We start from the raw sequence: 17,905 nt of genomic DNA, 5'->3' as shown, positions 1-17,905 counted from the left end.
ATTGAATTATAGATACGCATTTCGCAATGTGTGTTAAAAATTCTCTTTCTATTGCGTTAATCAATTTCCTTTTCCCTTGACACTGAAATTCTTAACGCGTTCTAATTGAATTGTTTCATTGAGAATACATTAGCATTAAACACCTGGAATCATAAACAGACAGCATAAAATCTCATAAATTCCACGAATAATGTTAGATATTCATTAATCAAATATTTTTTATTTGCTATGTTATTTTAATTCAATAGTACAATACTATTCAATATGTATAATTATAAGAAAAGGGGATATATATATTACTATCATAAACTTCATGAATATTAACATATCGTTATTAAACATTTCGTATAAATAAATAATCATCATATATTCTTCAAATCCTATTTCCTATTTAGCACATTATCTTAATTCAACATTACAATACAATACAGTATGATGCTATTCTCTCATTGGCGGAATTCGCGAAACCACGTGACCGCGGCGAAGAGATACGCATGTGCAATGTAGCGAGCGCTGTGCGGGAAGAGTAGATCGAGCTCCCGCCACCTCTACCGTCGTAACTAGTAGTGTGGCTCAGCTGTTTCTGTTTACTAAACAAAGGAGCCAGAAATCAGTTCAACGGTGGACAGCGAGCGGGGCACGTTCGTGTGTCCGTCAGCGACACCACATCTCTTTTCTAACCCTTTTTGACCACCCAACAGACCGATCTCGCTTCATGATCGTAGACGAAAATCGCGAGTGCATCTAACCAGGATATTGCTCGGAGCCTCATCAATCGCTAAACCACCGGATACCTAAGCGATATCAGAGGGCCAAAGCACGTAGCAAGAGGAGAAAACAGTGAGTTTATCTTCTCGTATAAAATAATAATCTGTTTGTCATAAGCTTAGTTATAGGATCCTTGACCCGATTCTTTCATGGTATTCTTGTACTGCGTCTTCGTTCCGCTCTCATTCAATCTTTCCAAACTCGTGTTCGATCGATCCACCTAAGTAACGTGCGTTTAATATAACGTTGTTTTGGTTATATCACAGACACAAATATTTCATTCGTTTTAGTAACAAGTTGTAAGCTTAAGTCCCTGTTATAAGATTCGAACGTGTTGCGTATCGGAAGACTCGTGTATGACGATATGTCAAAGATATGATTCAGATATAGTAATAGTCACAATACGTATGTAGCGATTGTTATTTTTTAAGGTTATCCCTTTTCATTCAAGATTCTGAAATAAATAGTATACAGTTGATGATAGATAAATAATATTTTGCTAACTTGTGCGTTCGAACCTTACATAATCATTATCAGCTGTACGCGCGCAATCTACGCTTCTAAACAGCGTGCCTTGACAGCTGTTAGCATCGCATTTTCATTATTTTCATTATTTTCATTAATTTTATTATCGTTTCATTATTTTTACGCCACTGTTTTACTTACGTCTTTTACTTCGATCATGACTGTATCAGATTAGACTTAAAGCTAATATTTTATATGTTGACATTTTTTAAGGGCTGGTTTGTAATGCGTTGAAAGATCGTCTGATTTATCGACAGTGGAGGCGACGGTTCATTGGTCGTAGATTATAGGTGTCGTTAGGTATAGTTCGTAAATTCGTCTTCAAAAACGTATATACAATATGTGTAGATGATGGAAGTAATTAAATTGTAATAGAAGAACAAATTAAAAGTTTCTTTTATTAACCTTCAGAGTACGTTACAACATAAAGTCGAACGATAATAGAGCGTGAAAGAAGATCGGACAAAGAGCATTAATCGTGAGAATTGCGTCGTTCCTTGTCTACTAACCTCAAGGCCAACGCAATTGAAAGGAACAGTACTTTAACACGTTCGGACATAAGATAGCGCGAATTTATGCAGCATTAAACAGCAGCGTTTCGAATACAGATTTTATATCATTAATTTCTCGATTCTTAATTCTCTTTGATTAACTTATTTACTGTTATACTCTCCATTTTCTATAATTATTCCAAAAAATGAGTATCTCTTTTATTTGAATTAACATATTTTATACTTAATTTTTCATGATCATTCATGACAAAATACAAATGTTCGATGCTTCGTAATTGTTCTGGGTTGTGAAATCAATGAAATGAAATATTAGCGATAACACGTCATTATTATCGTGTTCTTTGTAAAGAATCAATCTCTTCGTGGAGATTATTCAATAAAAATTTCCATTTACAGGAATTCTATCGGTCATTTTACACGCTGTGCTTACGGAAGACGTAGATTATGTAAACGAAAGCGATTCAACTCCACGAATGATGCTTCTATAAAGTTTACGATTATAATAGATGCGTTTCCACGTCGAAAATATTCGCGTAAATAAATGATTAGAAAGCAACGTGCGCGGTCGTGCATTATTTAATCAGAGTATAAATGGACAAACTTTCAATCGATTCTCAACTATAGAAAGACAATGATTTGTTACGTATAACGTGTCGTTCGTATGTGTATAATGATATATACATTTATATGTTATATATAGATGTATATGAATGAATAAAATATATAAGATATCAATATCATCGAATGACATCTCAGTCATATCTATATAACATATTACATACACATATGAACGAGAATATGTCTTCATATTTAAAACGCTATGAAACGGGAAGTAATTAATTTACTCATTCGTTAACATAAAAATTACGAATGGTTTTTTTGTATTACCGTTTCTTACCAACGAACATTCTAAAAGAAACAGGAACTACCCGTATTTTTCTTCTTCATGGAAAATGATTTCTCCAAGTGGATAAGTAATTATTCTTCCATTTTCGAATTAAGATTTGCCTGATATTGTTTTTATATCTCGATTAATTCTCAAAACATGCTTCACGGTGAGCAGCAAGACAAAGGGAAAAGAAAACAGAGTTTCAGAGAAAGTGAGATTCCGCGTATCGGGGAAGCGATCGATCGATTTGGAACGATCTGATCGCAGAGATCGAGAGAGACTGTTCTGTTTTCTGTTCACGTTAAATCGTTGATCCATGTCGTGCAAGCGACCAACTTGAACCATCGTCGTTTGTTCGGAAGGGAGAGGCCCTGGTAGTCCTGATACCAATCAGACGCTCATATACTCTCGTATATACATACATAGAATATACGGTGCTCGGTGTATCTCTTGGTTTTCACACACACGTCAATAATTGCCGTGCACCGATGCGAGGCACGCTCTTAAAAGCCGAGAAATGAACAAAGAATAGGTGCATTGCGCTTACAGAGTTTCCCAATCTCGTTTTTCAGCTCGACTTTGTCTCGGTTCAACCTGTTAGAGTCATCTAAAAAGAAAACAACATGGTGAACTTAGTTGATATTCAATATCGTTTTCATTTCTAATATTCTTTAGCATCTTAATTATTATTATTTAATATTTTTATAATATTACGTAATATATGATGATGATATACGTATGATATATTATAATATTCTAGTAATATATATATGTATTCTCAAATCGTTAATATTCTTTATCATTTTTTTATTGGCTAGGTAATTCAATTAACCTTGAATTATTCACTAGCTTCATCGAATGTCTCATTATACTATAGTTAACGATAAAGAAAACACGTATTGCACGTGGTAAGTAAACGTTTTAACGGAATAGAAAAATGGTTGGGAAACGCTGATATGTACTCTCCTTGTGTATGTGCACGATAAAGAGATAGATCTTCTAAGCGTGTATCGTAAATACGTTGGTGTAGAGGTATATTGCTGTAAGTGCGTAGCTGATATATCTATACACGTGCATAATGCTCGAGTCGTGAGCAGAACGAACGGCAACCTTGGGCAACCAAGTAATATTCCGAGAGGCGGGAGAGCATTTGCGCAGTATACACCAGCCGCCAGCGAACTTTCGTCGATATTTCCTTCTACTAGCTTGTTCCTCCGGCAAAGAATAGATCTCCATCATCGATTTCCTCAATAACCCCCTAAGCAGAACCGAATACGATCTTTTCTTTGTCTTCATTACGAAGAAAGAAATCATATAGTGAAATAATAGAGTTCACGAAAGTATTTGAACACTTACCATAGAAAACTTTTATGTCCGTATTGTATATGTTACGTAAAACATTTTGGTATTCCATTGGTATTAATAACAACATATGATTATATCGGTACAATTTGAAATCTGAAATGTATATACAAGTTGCAAGATATTTACTGTAAACTGATATTTAGTAAGAAATTAGTATACAGCATAAATAGCCATCTTAAGCATATACAATATTTGTTAAAGATAGACCAACTGAATATCGAGTTTTATTAATGTAATCGATAATTGACTGTTTAAATGCTTTTGTCATCTCTGTGAATTATATACTCGTAGATGCTAAATATCTTGTAATTTCTATATGTATTTTCAGACTTGTTTCATATTTGATTAACATAATCATGATGGCCAAGTCTCATAACAGTGTTAATACAATTTAAAAATATTTTGTATAACGCACATAATGTGTTCATAAAATGTGACTAAAAATAAGCCACTGTATATTTCATCTTAAAGATCCGTACGCTGTTTTTGTCTCGCCTCCAGCTAGAAAGTATCGTTTATCAGTTTTTATTATTTCCTATCGCTCCCATGAAAAACATTAGGAGGAAATTATAGTAGAAATGTTTCTCTTACTTGAGAGGGTCAATTCTAAGTTTTTCCGCTTCACATATCTCGCGATAGAACTTTCTAAGTCTTCACATTGCAAAGAATTGTTATTGGCGGGCAATTTATTTTATGTCTAATTTATTTTGTAACGTAAGTATCTACTTAAATAAAGTTAAAATGTAGTGAGTACAACTATTTTGTTGCGTACAGACTCGATCATCGATACCCATTGAAAATCGATACCCATTGAAAATCGACACCTTTCTCCTCGAAACTAATCGCTTGTTAGGGAACACACGCGAAACAGAATCTGACTTTACGACTGACCCACTACTCGGTAGCTTCTGCTTGACATTTCGTAACAGTCATTAGTCGCGTATATTTAGCTGCGCGTTACCACGTGTGGAGACAACGTGCGAATTTCTCTAATATCGTTGAACCACCGGAAAGAGAGCAATCGTCAGCTGTTAGAGGCATTTGCGTGCTCGCTTAAATTCAACCTGTTAACTCTGTAATCTACTTTTAGTATCTGTGACATATTAGATGAATTTTAGAATTTTCGAACATAAAAGTTTTGGAATTCTCAAGTTTTCAAATCTTTCGAATCTTAGATTTTTGATATTTCTGAGCTTTTGAAATTTTTGAATCGAAGAGTTTTGATAGTTTAGAATTTTTTAATTTTCAAATGTTTATGTTCACTAGATTCGTAGTTCTCATATTCACCGCCAGAGGGACGAATTACCCATAAAGCGTCAGTATAAAAATTTCAAGTATTATGAAGATACCGTTTCTCCTCTGCTCGACCAGGTTTTAGTTAAATTGGTTTCCTCAACGGACGCTTGTTGCGATTCATGCGATTAATTTTACAAGCGCGAATAGTTCGTATGTAAAATAATCGGTCGAGGAGAAAGTAACATGTTCGCGTTTAGTATTGTTACTGTGTTTCGATGTTAGACCAGTTAACAAACATTGCGACTATGTGATGCAACCCGATGTATTGTATAACCTCATTAAATCAGTTTGTATATTACAATTGGAAAATCTTTTATGCCCGTTTCGTTATGCGTATTATCAAGATTTTGATGTGAACAGTCTTTTGAAATTTTTCTAACATATAATGAAATATTTTCAGACTTCGATTGGACAAATGAATCGTTCCTGACCTATGTTCCCTAACCCCATTCGAAAAGGAATCACCGTGTGGGAATCACGGTATCCAGTGACTAATTGCATCGACCTGTTGTTCCGATTCCTGTGCAACGCCAGCAATGGCAACTCGAAATCTTACGAGCCACGTTCGCTTTTAGAACCACTCGAATGCTTTACGATTCACTGATACACTCGAGGTCTTGAAAACTTTAAAATTAAACGGTAACTTTCATATCCAATTTTATCCTTGTTAAAGAAATTATTCCTTAATTCTGCCACTTCTATAATTACGAAATAAAAGATTGTTAACGAAGATAGAGGAATTTTGGTTAGGACAGTTTTAATCCTTGTAAACGTAATTGATTTGTAACGGTATTTGTGGCATAAAAAGATAGGGGATTTCTAAATAAATAAGCCGTTAGCTGAACTTTCTCGATTAACACGTTAGATACACTTAAAATTACAAATATATAGCGCTTTAACAGTTAATTACAAAGCAACATCCAATTATAGAATCAACGTAGTATTGCAGAAATGATGTACTTGAAGAGCAACCTCTACTCGTCCTCTACAGCTGATCCTCACAACGTAACGCATTAAAATCATCATCAGCTATCAGCATGGACCGAAGACATAAAATCAGTCTTGGTTATCCTCAACCGCACGTTAATTACATCAATATCTATGCAGTTTCGCCATGCCGATTAAGTGCCATTGTATCCGGTCTACGTTAACCATTCGCCGAGTTATTAATCGAATAGCCCACTGAAGAGAAACCGGTTAATCGAATTTACTTTATGTTCGATATTAAAAATGATGGAATCGGTTTGAAAGCGGTTCGAGCACATCGCTGGCAATCTAATGTATATGTAGTAACCATGCTGCTTCTAGTGGGCTTCTCGTTGGCAGACCCGCGCCGGAGAAAGTTAATTTCGCATGGCCGTTGAACCGATATCGCGATTACGTAGGGGAAGCCGGGGAGTATAATGCAACAACGACTATTATGTCGGTCCACTGCCATGCGTCGAGCGGATCGCGCGGACCTTTGTCTCTTCGCTCTCTGTCCGACGATTTTCCACAGGGTTGAAACTGTTGCGTGCGTCCTCTCTCCCCCTCGTGAGCAACGCGGACAGACGGGGACGCTAGTTTTTCTCGAGTCCGGTACGTTGCTCACGATTTAACGAGGTAAATTCGCCGTTAGAAAGCGCGAGCCTGGTGCAACGGACACAACGTATAGCATCTAGACACAGAGAGTAGCGAACCACGGCTGAAAAGTTTCGCGTAAATGGAAACGACACGAGTTGGCTTGTCTCCAAGCTCGCCTCGTGGATGCGTTTTTCTTTCGGCCGCTGGCACGTCGGATCTCCGCCAAATTGACGCAACGTTTTCCTCCTGCTGCCGTCGGCTCTCGCGATATTCCGTAATCGTCCTCGTCGCAGTTCGTTGCACTTGTACGCTTTTAGTTTTTCCTTCTCTCGGATTTTTCGAGTAGAAACTGCCGCATTCCATTCTACGCGATTCCTGCTTCTTCTCCGTAGTCGTTCCCTGTCATTGCGCACATTAACCTCCGTCACGCTATTTTATACAATTGATTTAACTGTAGTTAGAATGCTAGATGATATATATGTACCTTAGACAGTCTTACGAAGTCATCGATATGAACAATCACGACACTGTATTGCTATTTGCTATTATTTATAACGACCGATATGATTTAATGTTCGGTGAAAGTCGTACGCGTTCAAATCCACTACCGTTTTAAAGCGATTTCGTCAAATACGCAGCACAGACTATAGATTCGATTCTACGTAATCATAGTACGTGTATACGCTAGCGTCCATAAGTACTTGAACACCTGCTGCAATTCTACTGTTAGTTCTTTGCCACCAGCTGTAACTGCGATCAGATGTTCAGTCAAATTTAAACAAGGAATATATCTGCGTCACTCGAGTTCCATGTTTATCCCTAACGAATAGCTGATACTCCACAAAATCAATCCTACTTTTAGAATGTAGCTAGGAAAACATCATATATCAGTAGCTCTAAGATCTCGACATTGAACAGACGTTTCATTATTGCTTCTTTATTTATAACAACCAATTATATTTATACTAACTTGTGATAAGATTAGAGCCTAGAGCTAGATCGTAGAATTTCATTTCAAGTATATCTTACCTTATATATATATATATATATGCGCTATAATTTGCACTTAAATACTTATGGATATTAATGTAGGTACAACGAGCAATTTGTAAGTTCTGTTCCTTTATAGATTATCTTCATACTACTATACGAAACATGCTATAGTATAAAATAGGACGATTGGAACTCCCATGCTCCTACAGGTTGCTCGCTTCACCTTCCCACACTTTGTATTGGTCGTAAAATTGATAGAAAGGATCGATCGACGGGAACAAAGTCGAGAAATGCTTGGGAATGATCTTTGTCCAGGGAGGTGGGAGTGCATCGAATCTGAACTGCGTCGCGGATAGGAGAATCGCGTGGGTGAAGCTTGTTCGATCACAGAATCGTTTTCCAACGACGACAAGGGAACCAGTACCGGTTTTCCGTTGCGCAAAAAGACAATATCGCGACCTTAACGGATATGGTCAGACCAGATATTCCGCGTGTCCGACGTCGACCTCGGGGATCCACTCGGTCCACGGGTTTTTTCCTTGTCTCAGCTTTTGCCCCTTTTCGTTCTTATTTTTTCGTCTTTTCTTTTTTCTCCTTCTTCCTTTTCTGGATAACAAAAGCTGTCTTGTACGTAGCCGCCAGAGACGACTCTTTGTCTCCTCTTTGTCGACTATTCGGTTCTATCCTCGGAGATGACGATCGGGTCAATGGTGTTACGGTAGAGTAGGGAGATCAGAGTACGTGTACTCGGCACGATACTGTACTTGAGAATTTTTCTGTATGGTGAACGAAGGAGAGATACGATAACGTATGAGAAAATTCTAAGAGTAACATACTATTCTAAATATTTGGCAAAATTAATTCACGTATATAATTACGCCGTTGGCCATAAATATTAGAATGTGCATTTTTTCAAAAGTTTTCACAACTTCTTCTTTATTCGGTGTTTTATGTTACGAGACACGCATGATGTTTATAGTAAAACAGCTAGGATATAAAAACGTTCGATTTATTCCACAGTAATCGCAAAAAGTATTGGCACAGATCCTTATTTTCCAATGTACCGTTTTTCCATCGTGCCCTGCATTACAATTTCATAGTATCAAATATATGTATTCATGAAAGTACTACTGAATTGTATAAAAAATATATTTAAACTTAATTAATTAGTATGTAAATACTATGACAAACACAATGATATACCGATACTCTTTATAGACTGTTTATATTGTAAATAATTCTTGTTGTACTTAAGCTTATGGTTGCTTATGTGTGTCATGAGAGTTTTACCAGTTCTCTTTTACCGTTGCAAAACGTGCTTGTTACTTGATAAACAACTAAACAAAACTATAATTGATAATTGATAGTTGATAAACTATAAACAAAATGGAAAGATATTGAATACGAAGTGATCTAATGATGCATGGTGATCGGTTTCAGAATGCAGTAAACATGCCGTCGTTGCTGGAAGCGTTGGAGCTGAAGTACGGCAGTTCAACGACCGACTGCTCCCTCACGGACGAGGAGATGGAATCGAGCTCGCCGAAGGCCGCCCTCTCGGTCAGCATTTTCATTCCGAAGAAATCACCCCGTCATACGGTGCCTGCGTTGCTCGTCTTACAAGATTGCGACATCGAGTCGGCTGGAAATGACGCAGAAAAGCTTCGAAATAAATGCAAGAACGTCGAGGAACTGGATCTCGCGCAAAACAAACTGTCCCAATGGACCGAAGTATTCGGCATCTTGCAGCACATGCCGAAGATCAAGTTCGTCAATCTCAGTTTCAACTGTTTGGCCGAGGTTTTCGAGATTAAACACGGTAGTTATGATCTACTAAAGAACCTAGTGTTAAACGGGACCAGAGTCACCTGGTCAACCGTTCAGGGATTGATTCGTTTACTTCGTAACCTGGAGGAGCTGCATCTTTCCTTGAACGAGTATAAAACGGTAGATCTAGACTATCAGATGCCAGAGAATAAGAATGTCTCGGTGAGAAAGCTTCATTTTACTGGCAATCCCGTCGAAATATGGAACGAAATTTCCAAATTGGGATATGTCTTTCCGAATCTGGAGAGCCTCGTGCTGGCAGAGTGTCCGATAAGGTCGTTGGCTCTCGCAGACAATAGGAACTCGAACGAGGAGCCGTGTTCTAAGAAAGAGTCAGAAAATCTGAGCGAAGACAGTGAGAATATGAACAGTCTGGATACCGACGAGAACACATCGGTGGATGAAAAGGGGAACAGGATATTCAGCGAGGGAAAGGTGAATTACGACAGGTCTGAGTCGGAATCGGAGTCCAGTGGGACGACCATTAGGTCCTCTCACGATCCTTTCAGGAAGCTCAGGTTCCTAAACTTAAACGGCACGCTGTTGTCCACGTGGGACGACGTGGAACGACTGGCCAGGTTCCCAGCGCTTAAGTCTTTGAGGATTCAGGGCTGTCCTCTTTTCGAGGTAGAGATCCTTCCCTTTTCCTCGTTGTTGCTGAAATACGCTACTGTTCATGAGAATTGGGACACTTGCTGATTTCATACTAAGCGCGATAATCGACCAGGATTATCAATAACTGCGTATTGATTATTATCAAAAATATTCGTGCAAGAAAATGAAATCTTGGGGAGGAAATTTTAGACGAATAGAAAATTCAAAAGATTTTGCTAAGAATCTGAATTTGGGTCATGGATAGAAACAGTGGAAAATCTAACAGAAATGTTAAGATTCATCGATAACATAGGGGGAAGATATAGACGAGAAAAAGATTTGATTCTATTATTGTATTATTTTTATTTAGATAGAACGGAATTAAACACAAAGAGGCTGTAACAAGATTTTAATGATTCTTTCGGTTTATTTTATTTTCGGTGAGCGTCCTAATAACCGCTGAACGGTGGTGTACATATATCTAGAATCTAGAACAACCTCGAATCAGGCGAATCGACCGGATAAAATGACCGTGCGAAGGAAGTAGAAAAAGAGAGAGCAGAGAAGAAGCCGCTAAGATGTAAAACCGTTAAGACAGCTTGATCTAGTATGCGCCACTTCGGACCAGTCCGTTTTAGCTGTATCGAAGTAAACGTTGGCACGAAACCAACCAGTTTAAACGTATATAGCTTTTGAAAACAAGCTTTCCGCTCTGTTAGATCACCCTTTACAATTTTTGAAAGCAAAAGTTGAGAATTAACCAGGCTTGTCGAGTTTTCTTAATCGAAGGAGTTAAAGTCGACGCAGTATTTTCAATTCGTAACGCGCATCTGTTGCGTTTACTTTGAACATTCTTTTAACGATTACAATGAACTCGGCGGAACGAAGTAAGAGCCTTTTTTTTTTAATAATAATCGCGAACGAACATTTATAGATACCCTTCATGAACATGTTATGTGTGTCGTATAAAATATTTTGAAATTTCATATTGGTAAAGCTAAAGACGAATTTAAAAGTATATGGGTATAGAAGTTACAAGAAATTACAATTTATAAATATTAATTACAATTTATATATATTAATAATTTATAAATATTAATTACAATTACATGTATATGTATTTCCCTATGTTTAGATGGCAGAAATATTTAAGCAGTTAATTATCCATTATATTAATAAACCTTGATATTTATTATTATATTCTCAGGATGACTATTTATGTGCATATTAATTTTGTTTACTGAAACAATATATATTTGCATATTTTACCAATATAAAAATTACAGTCGTGTCTCGTTATAGTCTCAATGAAAGTTCAGAATGTTTTGTATAACACATACAATATGGACATAAAGGTCTTCTATGGTAAATGTGCAAGATTAAAAACTACTGAATAATTGCAGAGTCCTCGAGAATACACGGAACACGAGAGGCGGCAGCTTTTGATCGCCAGACTCCCAAATGTCGAGACTTTGAACGGCGGCGGCGTGATATCCTCCCAGGAACGCGAGGACGCCGAGAGAGCCTTCATTCGTTACTACATGGACAAACCGGAAGCAGACAGACCCGAAAGGTAAATTATTTCACGCGATTCTCTACGATGACGCCCCGGTTTTTATTCCTTTGTTTACATTCGATTCCTGTATCTCCATTTCTATTCTTTTTTTATCCGATTTCCATCTCACGTCCTTAGTCATCGCCTTTTACGCTGTGCGGCCTTTATTCTATTTTCGTTTGAATGTTAATGATACAGCAAAATGGAGACATTTGAATCACCTAAACTTCAACATCTCCAAATTCTATCTTGAACTTTGCAGAGAATAATCGAATTTGTACGTTATTGTTAATCCTTATTATATTATAGTAACGAAAAAATAAGAAAATTTCATATGCTTTAGGTCCAACGAGGAAATATATTGGAAACGAAGAAATGAATCGAATAAGCCTATGGTAACGGTTATTTCAGTCAACGCGAACGTATTACATAAGAATGAACACAATAAACAACAAAATAATTTCTAGAAATAAAGTAATATACACGTGCTACTGAATTATGATCATTCCAACTGAGGATATTAATATCAATTGATCAGACTTCTTTCCTTTTGATGAGTAGAACTTATATTGTGGTAAAAAAGTAAAAGTAGTTGAGTTGTCAATGTACTTGATATATTTCACTATTTATCACGCCGCTAATAGTAAGTTAAGCAGTCTGTTTCCAAATGTAAATCGCTTAACAATTGTTTATAATTTTGATGAACTTATGCGGAGAATCTGTTTGGTGAATCGCAAGGGAAATTACTTAGCTCAAACACCCTTCTGACTCAAATAACCCTGGCTCACCTTTATTCTCGCGACCAATTTCCATTTCCATTTCGGTTACTGCTTTGACCGTTTCTATTCTAAGTCTGAACTAGAACCACATAAAGCTATTCTAGTTTCACGGCCATAGTTGTCGCCAGTGAAACGAATATCCGTCTGACCCTGTTCCGTCTTCGTTTTCAGGTACTCCGAGCTGGTGGCTATTCACGGAAAGCTGGATCCTCTGGTACACGTTGACCTGACGCCCGAGAAAAGGGTCAAGGTCACATTCACTTACGGAGACCTGGTCGAGGTATAAATTTACGTTTTGCTCGAAAACCGATCATAAGCAGTATAATTAAATTCCGAGAATATCGACCTTTCCGTTCGTCCTATGTCTTATCTGTGATTGCTAATTTATTCGGCTTGTTTTATTTCTTCGATGAAAGAGAAGAGCTTAAATTTAACAAAGAGTTTTGAAGAAGTTCGCGAAGTCGAGCAAAGAAAGGCGTGGTTTCTTCTTCTTCTTCTTCTTCTTCTTCTTCTTCTTCTTTTGCATCGATCACTTAAACTGCTATAAATATCGATGATGCTTATAGGTTCGCTCCATAGACGTATACAGAACGGTTTTTGAATTGAAAACCAAACTGGAGACGATGGTGAAAATCCCAGCGAATAGGATGAGACTGTTTTACGTGGATCAGGTTAGCTGCCCTGTCAACTATTGTCTTACCAGCTACCTTTTTTATGCTTTACAGAACGTTTGGTTCCTTGAGAGACCCTATAAAAAGCACGAAATCGCAATATAAGAATTCCCCATCCTTCCCCTCGCATCCTGTCCTGGGTATCGCATTAAATTTCCAACATAAGCTCTATACATATAGTAATCAGAGGTAAATTAATTTCAGATATTCTTCTGAACTCTGCTTTATCTTAAAATTTCGTTGTGTTCAAGGTGATGAAGGCGCAATATGGACCAGAAGAGATGCTGTATCCGAACAAGCAGTTATACCGATACAACATTCGGAACGGCGACGAGATCATAATCGACAGCAAACTGAATCGTTTTGTGTCGACGTCTTCGACTACGTCTTCCATACGTTCATGAAGAAGGTTCTTCAGCGAATCGTCGGACGACGCGAAACTTACCTGACAGTTGTCAGGATCTGATCTCCACTAACGGATCTACGAGTCGAAGGTCTCATAGGTCTCGATTATAGATCAGAGAGACTCGGGATTTTTTATATATACACGCCGAGTAATTGTTCTAGAAAATATATTTATCGATTCTTCAGGGTTGAGAAGCATAACAAATACGTTAAGGACTGATAGAAGAGGCAAGTTTGTGCGTGACGAATGGCCTCACGAGAAAGAGGAGTTTGAATTTTTACAATACGCGGACACACTAGACATATTTGAAGAGAGAGAGACGAAATTTTCACTCACATAGACATACGTATATTCTGTATCATGTTTTTATGAAAAAGATTCAGAGGATGGCGTCTGCAATGAAGTTTGCGACTCTTTTTCGAAGCTTTGCGTTAATTGTTAGCGTAGATTGCAATCGAGCCTATCGGAGAAAAAGACGTAAAGTACTTAGTTGAATAGTATCCGATTGTTTTTCGTGTAGTGAAAGTTACTTGTTGCTTAAGGACGTGAAAGTTTGTACGTTGGCCATATTGTACAGAAAAAGTCTTATTAGTGACTCGATTGTAAAATTCGCAGAAGATATATCAATAAAAAAAAAAAAAAAAAAAAAAAAAAAAAATATCGTAGAGCTAAATGTCGCAAGCGCGTATTGGTATCGATTAGAGACGAATACATTAATCGATCAGTCATGATACTTTTAATTCCTCAGCCAAATTTACCATGTTAGAAATGTTATCTAGTGAACTGTTAAATTTGATTTATTAACGTTTTGTAACAATAAGAGAGTTCGACAAAGAGCAGAATTGGTCGAATTAGGCTCGTAAATAAATTTTTAAACTATGAAATAATTCGCATACTTCGGGACAATGCAATGAGTATGATGGAAACATGAAAAAACGAACGTCAGAATTGCCGAGGAGAATGAAAACTATTTTTGTAGATCGCAGCTAGACACGATGACGGCGCCATAAGAATAAAAAGAAAATCATGGGCGATAATAAAAGTATACGCAGTTATATCTTGGCTCCAAGGATCAAAGTTTCGTGCTGACTCATAAAAGAATTCTTATTTCACGCTGAAGCAGTATAATACCAACTTAAATTGCAATATACATTTTTATATAAACTATAAAAAAGCAAAAAAAGAGTGATAACCGCTGTGATTGTTTCTTTCTTACATTTTTACGTTTATGTATCGATATAAAGAAACAAACACCGCCGCTTCGTTATAGATGGAATATAAATCCATTTAATATAATTTTTGCATTTTCGACATGTACTTAAACTTGACAGTCATCGATAGATGATAACTGTGAATTTAAGCGCAATTAACAACATACGTGTCTAAGTTTCAATAATTTTAGATAATTTACGGTTGTCCTTCAGTGTATCCCTTATTGTGTGGAATTCATAAAATACCTAAAAAAGAATGAAACACGAGGAAGCTTATGATTAACTCGTGGTCAGACACTAGGAAGAAAGCAACGATATTGCGCGTTTTGGCTTATTCCGTTTGCTAGAAAAGAACCTTGAAGAGTCACTTAGTGCCTGCCTTTTATTAGCATAACTCGAATATTTCTAACACTGCCCTTGTAAATACCATGAACATATGAACATGCGATGTAACTTCGTCGACTCTTCATGGTAGTGCGTTGACCAGTCTGTGTTTTTTACTGTGAGCAACCTTCTGCATTGGAATATTTCTTAGTTCTGAGAAGTAAAAAAGTTCTTCGAGAGTTTTTTCAAAGAAATAGGTGTATTTAACAGTAATAATCTAGATATTTCAGTGCAGGGGTTGCAATGGTTATGAAAGAATGAGATAGAACTGCACGATTAACCCTGCTGTAGGCAACCAAGTACACAGTTATTCGTTTCTACATTTCCTGCACCAATTTATTATTTTCTAATGAGAATATCGCAACTTAAATTCGATGTCGAAATTTATATAAAAATTTAGGATGTTAAAGCTTCGAGTTTGCTTATTGACTCGTTAGATAACCTTTTGTATTTTCGTTGTCTAAATAAGGGTTAAAGAAGAGTCGGTCGACGCTTCTGTGAAATATCAACTGCGATGTCGCGTACGTTCTTGATGTTGGATCTCAGGGTCATCGGCAATTTCGTAAATTGAACGAATCGTACGAAGCGTCGTTTGATCGATGCAAGTAATCACGAGCAAACAATGGGCAAAAACACGATGGCCCTGAGATCTCCACGCCCTATAATGTGTCTAGTCTCGGAAAAGGAAACTCTGCATTGTTCTCACTTTATATAATACGATCCTTTTTTGTGCTGGCGCAAATGTGTACGTACTAACGAAATAAAAACTTTATATGAGACGCCTCGTGTTTCCCTGCTCGATGCCGATCATCGATCACGAATCATGGATCATTAACGTTAGAAATTCAACTTATATTAGCTTCAGCTATATTCTTAGAACCATTATCGAAGGATAAGATGGTTAAGCGCACAGATCAAGTCGTTGTCTTGGTGAAAAAGTTCAGTCTGCGAGGAGCGTGCCTCAGGATTAAAGCAAATTATGTTTCGCGATCGAAGGAAAGTGACTAGAGAGGTATGAGATATTGGCATTACATCTTTGTTGTTACGAGTGAAAAGTTTGTTATTTGATACGTTATTGGTTGCATAGGATACACTATTTTGACGAGAGCATGCAAGGACTGCGAGCGCATCGATCGCGAGAGACGCTTGGCGCCGCGACGGCCCTAAAGGGCGACGCCATGTTAATCGGACGACGCATGGGTAACTTTATCATCGAAGCAAAGAAGTCAGTGTCAAATTCTGAAATTCCAAGCTATCTCTTATAATCCAGTAAAAGGCAAATAGACGTTAAAATACATATAAGTAAAGAAGAAATAATTCTAACGTTGAAATATCGATTCTGATACAAGTTGATGGACATTTTCCAGGGGTAACGCCAGCGAGTAGCGCCAGCCCTGTTTGCTGGGGAGCGTAGTTCTATCCGATAGCGGTGATACAGAGGTGGATACATAAACTCGAGTACCCTGTAAGCTCGTTAATCGCAAACATAGCCACGGGGCCCATTAAACAATTTTGTACGATAACTGCATGTCGTTAGTAAACGAAGCTTTGTACACTATCTTCGTTTCTCTCAATTAACAAGGTAATAACGTAGAAAATGGTGAACACGGTGTTAAATGTTTACCCAGCTTTCAAATGTAACGGGAAGAAATGCTACACGCGTTAGCTACAATTTTACCTATTAAATTTCTACTCATATCTAATATTCTTTTATTTTCCTGTATTCAATTAAATCGTCTGATGTTCCCTTTATTCCGTCAAATCGACGAATAAATTCATCAATTTTTACCGAGAAAAAGAGAAATGTACAATCGTGCCCCAAGATTTCATTTCCCTAGGGTTCTTTCTCGTTTTCTATCAATTTCAGATCGAGCCTTTCGTCACGATCGATTCCACCTACCTACGATGCCTATCCACGGCCCGACAATTAACGTCGCCGAGAAATTCTCTTCAGTTACATGGTACATGATCCGAACCGGAATAATAGAACGGCACGAGGTGACAGCTCGTTACGAGGTTCCACCTTTTTTCCTTTTACCTTTGAAACTTTACGACCGAGTGGGATCGTGACTAATCCTACCCTGGGGGAGCGTGCGCCCCTACTATGCACTAAATCCACAGAGAGGACTGCATCGATTCTGGCGCCCTGTCTCTCTCTCGATTTTCCACCCTTTGCTCATCGTTCGTATTCCTTTTATTCGCTTTCTATTTTATTTTATCTGCCGTTCGATTCTATCTTTCCACGTTTCTTGTTTTTAGTTTTTTATACGCCAGCGAGCCGATGAAAGCATTTTGCAATTTTTCACCAGGAATTTTTGCACGAGCAACGACAAAATTTGCGGAAGCTGCGAAAGATGACGACGACCAGCTTTGTTCTTATAACGGTAGAATAATTGGCAGTTCTATCAAACGCGAGTATCTGAGAAGTGAAATTGATCAACACGACTTTTTATAAACCTCTCAATTATTATCATCCGAGTTGATGATTATTACTTATACATAGTATTTACGTTTATTCATTGCAAGAAAATGGTATAAATATTGGTAGATTAAGAGGAAGCGTATTA

General features: G+C 37.4%; 1 protein-coding gene and 2 long non-coding RNA genes across 9 annotated transcripts; 1 reads left to right on the top strand and 2 right to left on the bottom strand.

The window, feature by feature from the left end:
- The first annotated feature begins 448 nt into the window (after positions 1–448).
- On the top strand, positions 449–16,117 carry LOC126917438 (tubulin-specific chaperone cofactor E-like protein). 3 transcript variants are annotated; one of them, XM_050724286.1, is made up of 6 exons: positions 475–840; positions 9,352–10,365; positions 11,736–11,905; positions 12,838–12,946; positions 13,233–13,337; positions 13,589–16,117. In XM_050724286.1, the coding sequence occupies exons 2-6, from the start codon at positions 9,364–9,366 to the stop codon at positions 13,739–13,741; spliced, it is 1,539 nt and encodes a 512-aa protein (XP_050580243.1). In that variant the 5' UTR covers positions 475–840; positions 9,352–9,363; the 3' UTR covers positions 13,742–16,117. The 3 variants fall into 3 exon arrangements, with proteins under 3 accessions (XP_050580245.1, XP_050580243.1, XP_050580244.1); XM_050724287.1 differs by lacking the exon at positions 475–840 and adding an exon at positions 5,857–5,994; XM_050724288.1 differs by lacking the exon at positions 13,233–13,337 and having other exon boundaries at positions 449–840.
- On the bottom strand, positions 697–1,597 carry LOC126917449 (uncharacterized). Its single transcript, XR_007710956.1, has 2 exons — positions 1,292–1,597; positions 697–1,222 (listed from the first exon to the last, which is right to left on the bottom strand). It is a non-coding gene; the product is annotated as an uncharacterized LOC126917449 (long non-coding RNA).
- LOC126917443 (uncharacterized) lies at positions 1,666–7,870 on the bottom strand. 5 transcript variants are annotated; one of them, XR_007710949.1, is made up of 6 exons: positions 7,403–7,870; positions 4,651–7,317; positions 4,247–4,560; positions 4,051–4,152; positions 3,527–3,952; positions 1,666–3,301 (listed from the first exon to the last, which is right to left on the bottom strand). It is a non-coding gene; the product is annotated as an uncharacterized LOC126917443 (long non-coding RNA). The 5 variants fall into 5 exon arrangements; XR_007710950.1 differs by having other exon boundaries at positions 4,475–4,560; XR_007710948.1 differs by having other exon boundaries at positions 3,409–3,952; positions 4,051–4,560.
- Positions 16,118–17,905: the final 1,788 nt, after the last annotated feature.

This window comes from Bombus affinis, chromosome 6 (assembly GCF_024516045.1).
Source record: "Bombus affinis isolate iyBomAffi1 chromosome 6, iyBomAffi1.2, whole genome shotgun sequence".
NCBI lineage: Eukaryota > Metazoa > Arthropoda > Insecta > Hymenoptera > Apidae > Bombus > Bombus affinis.
This window is presented reverse-complemented; position numbering and strand designations above follow the sequence as displayed.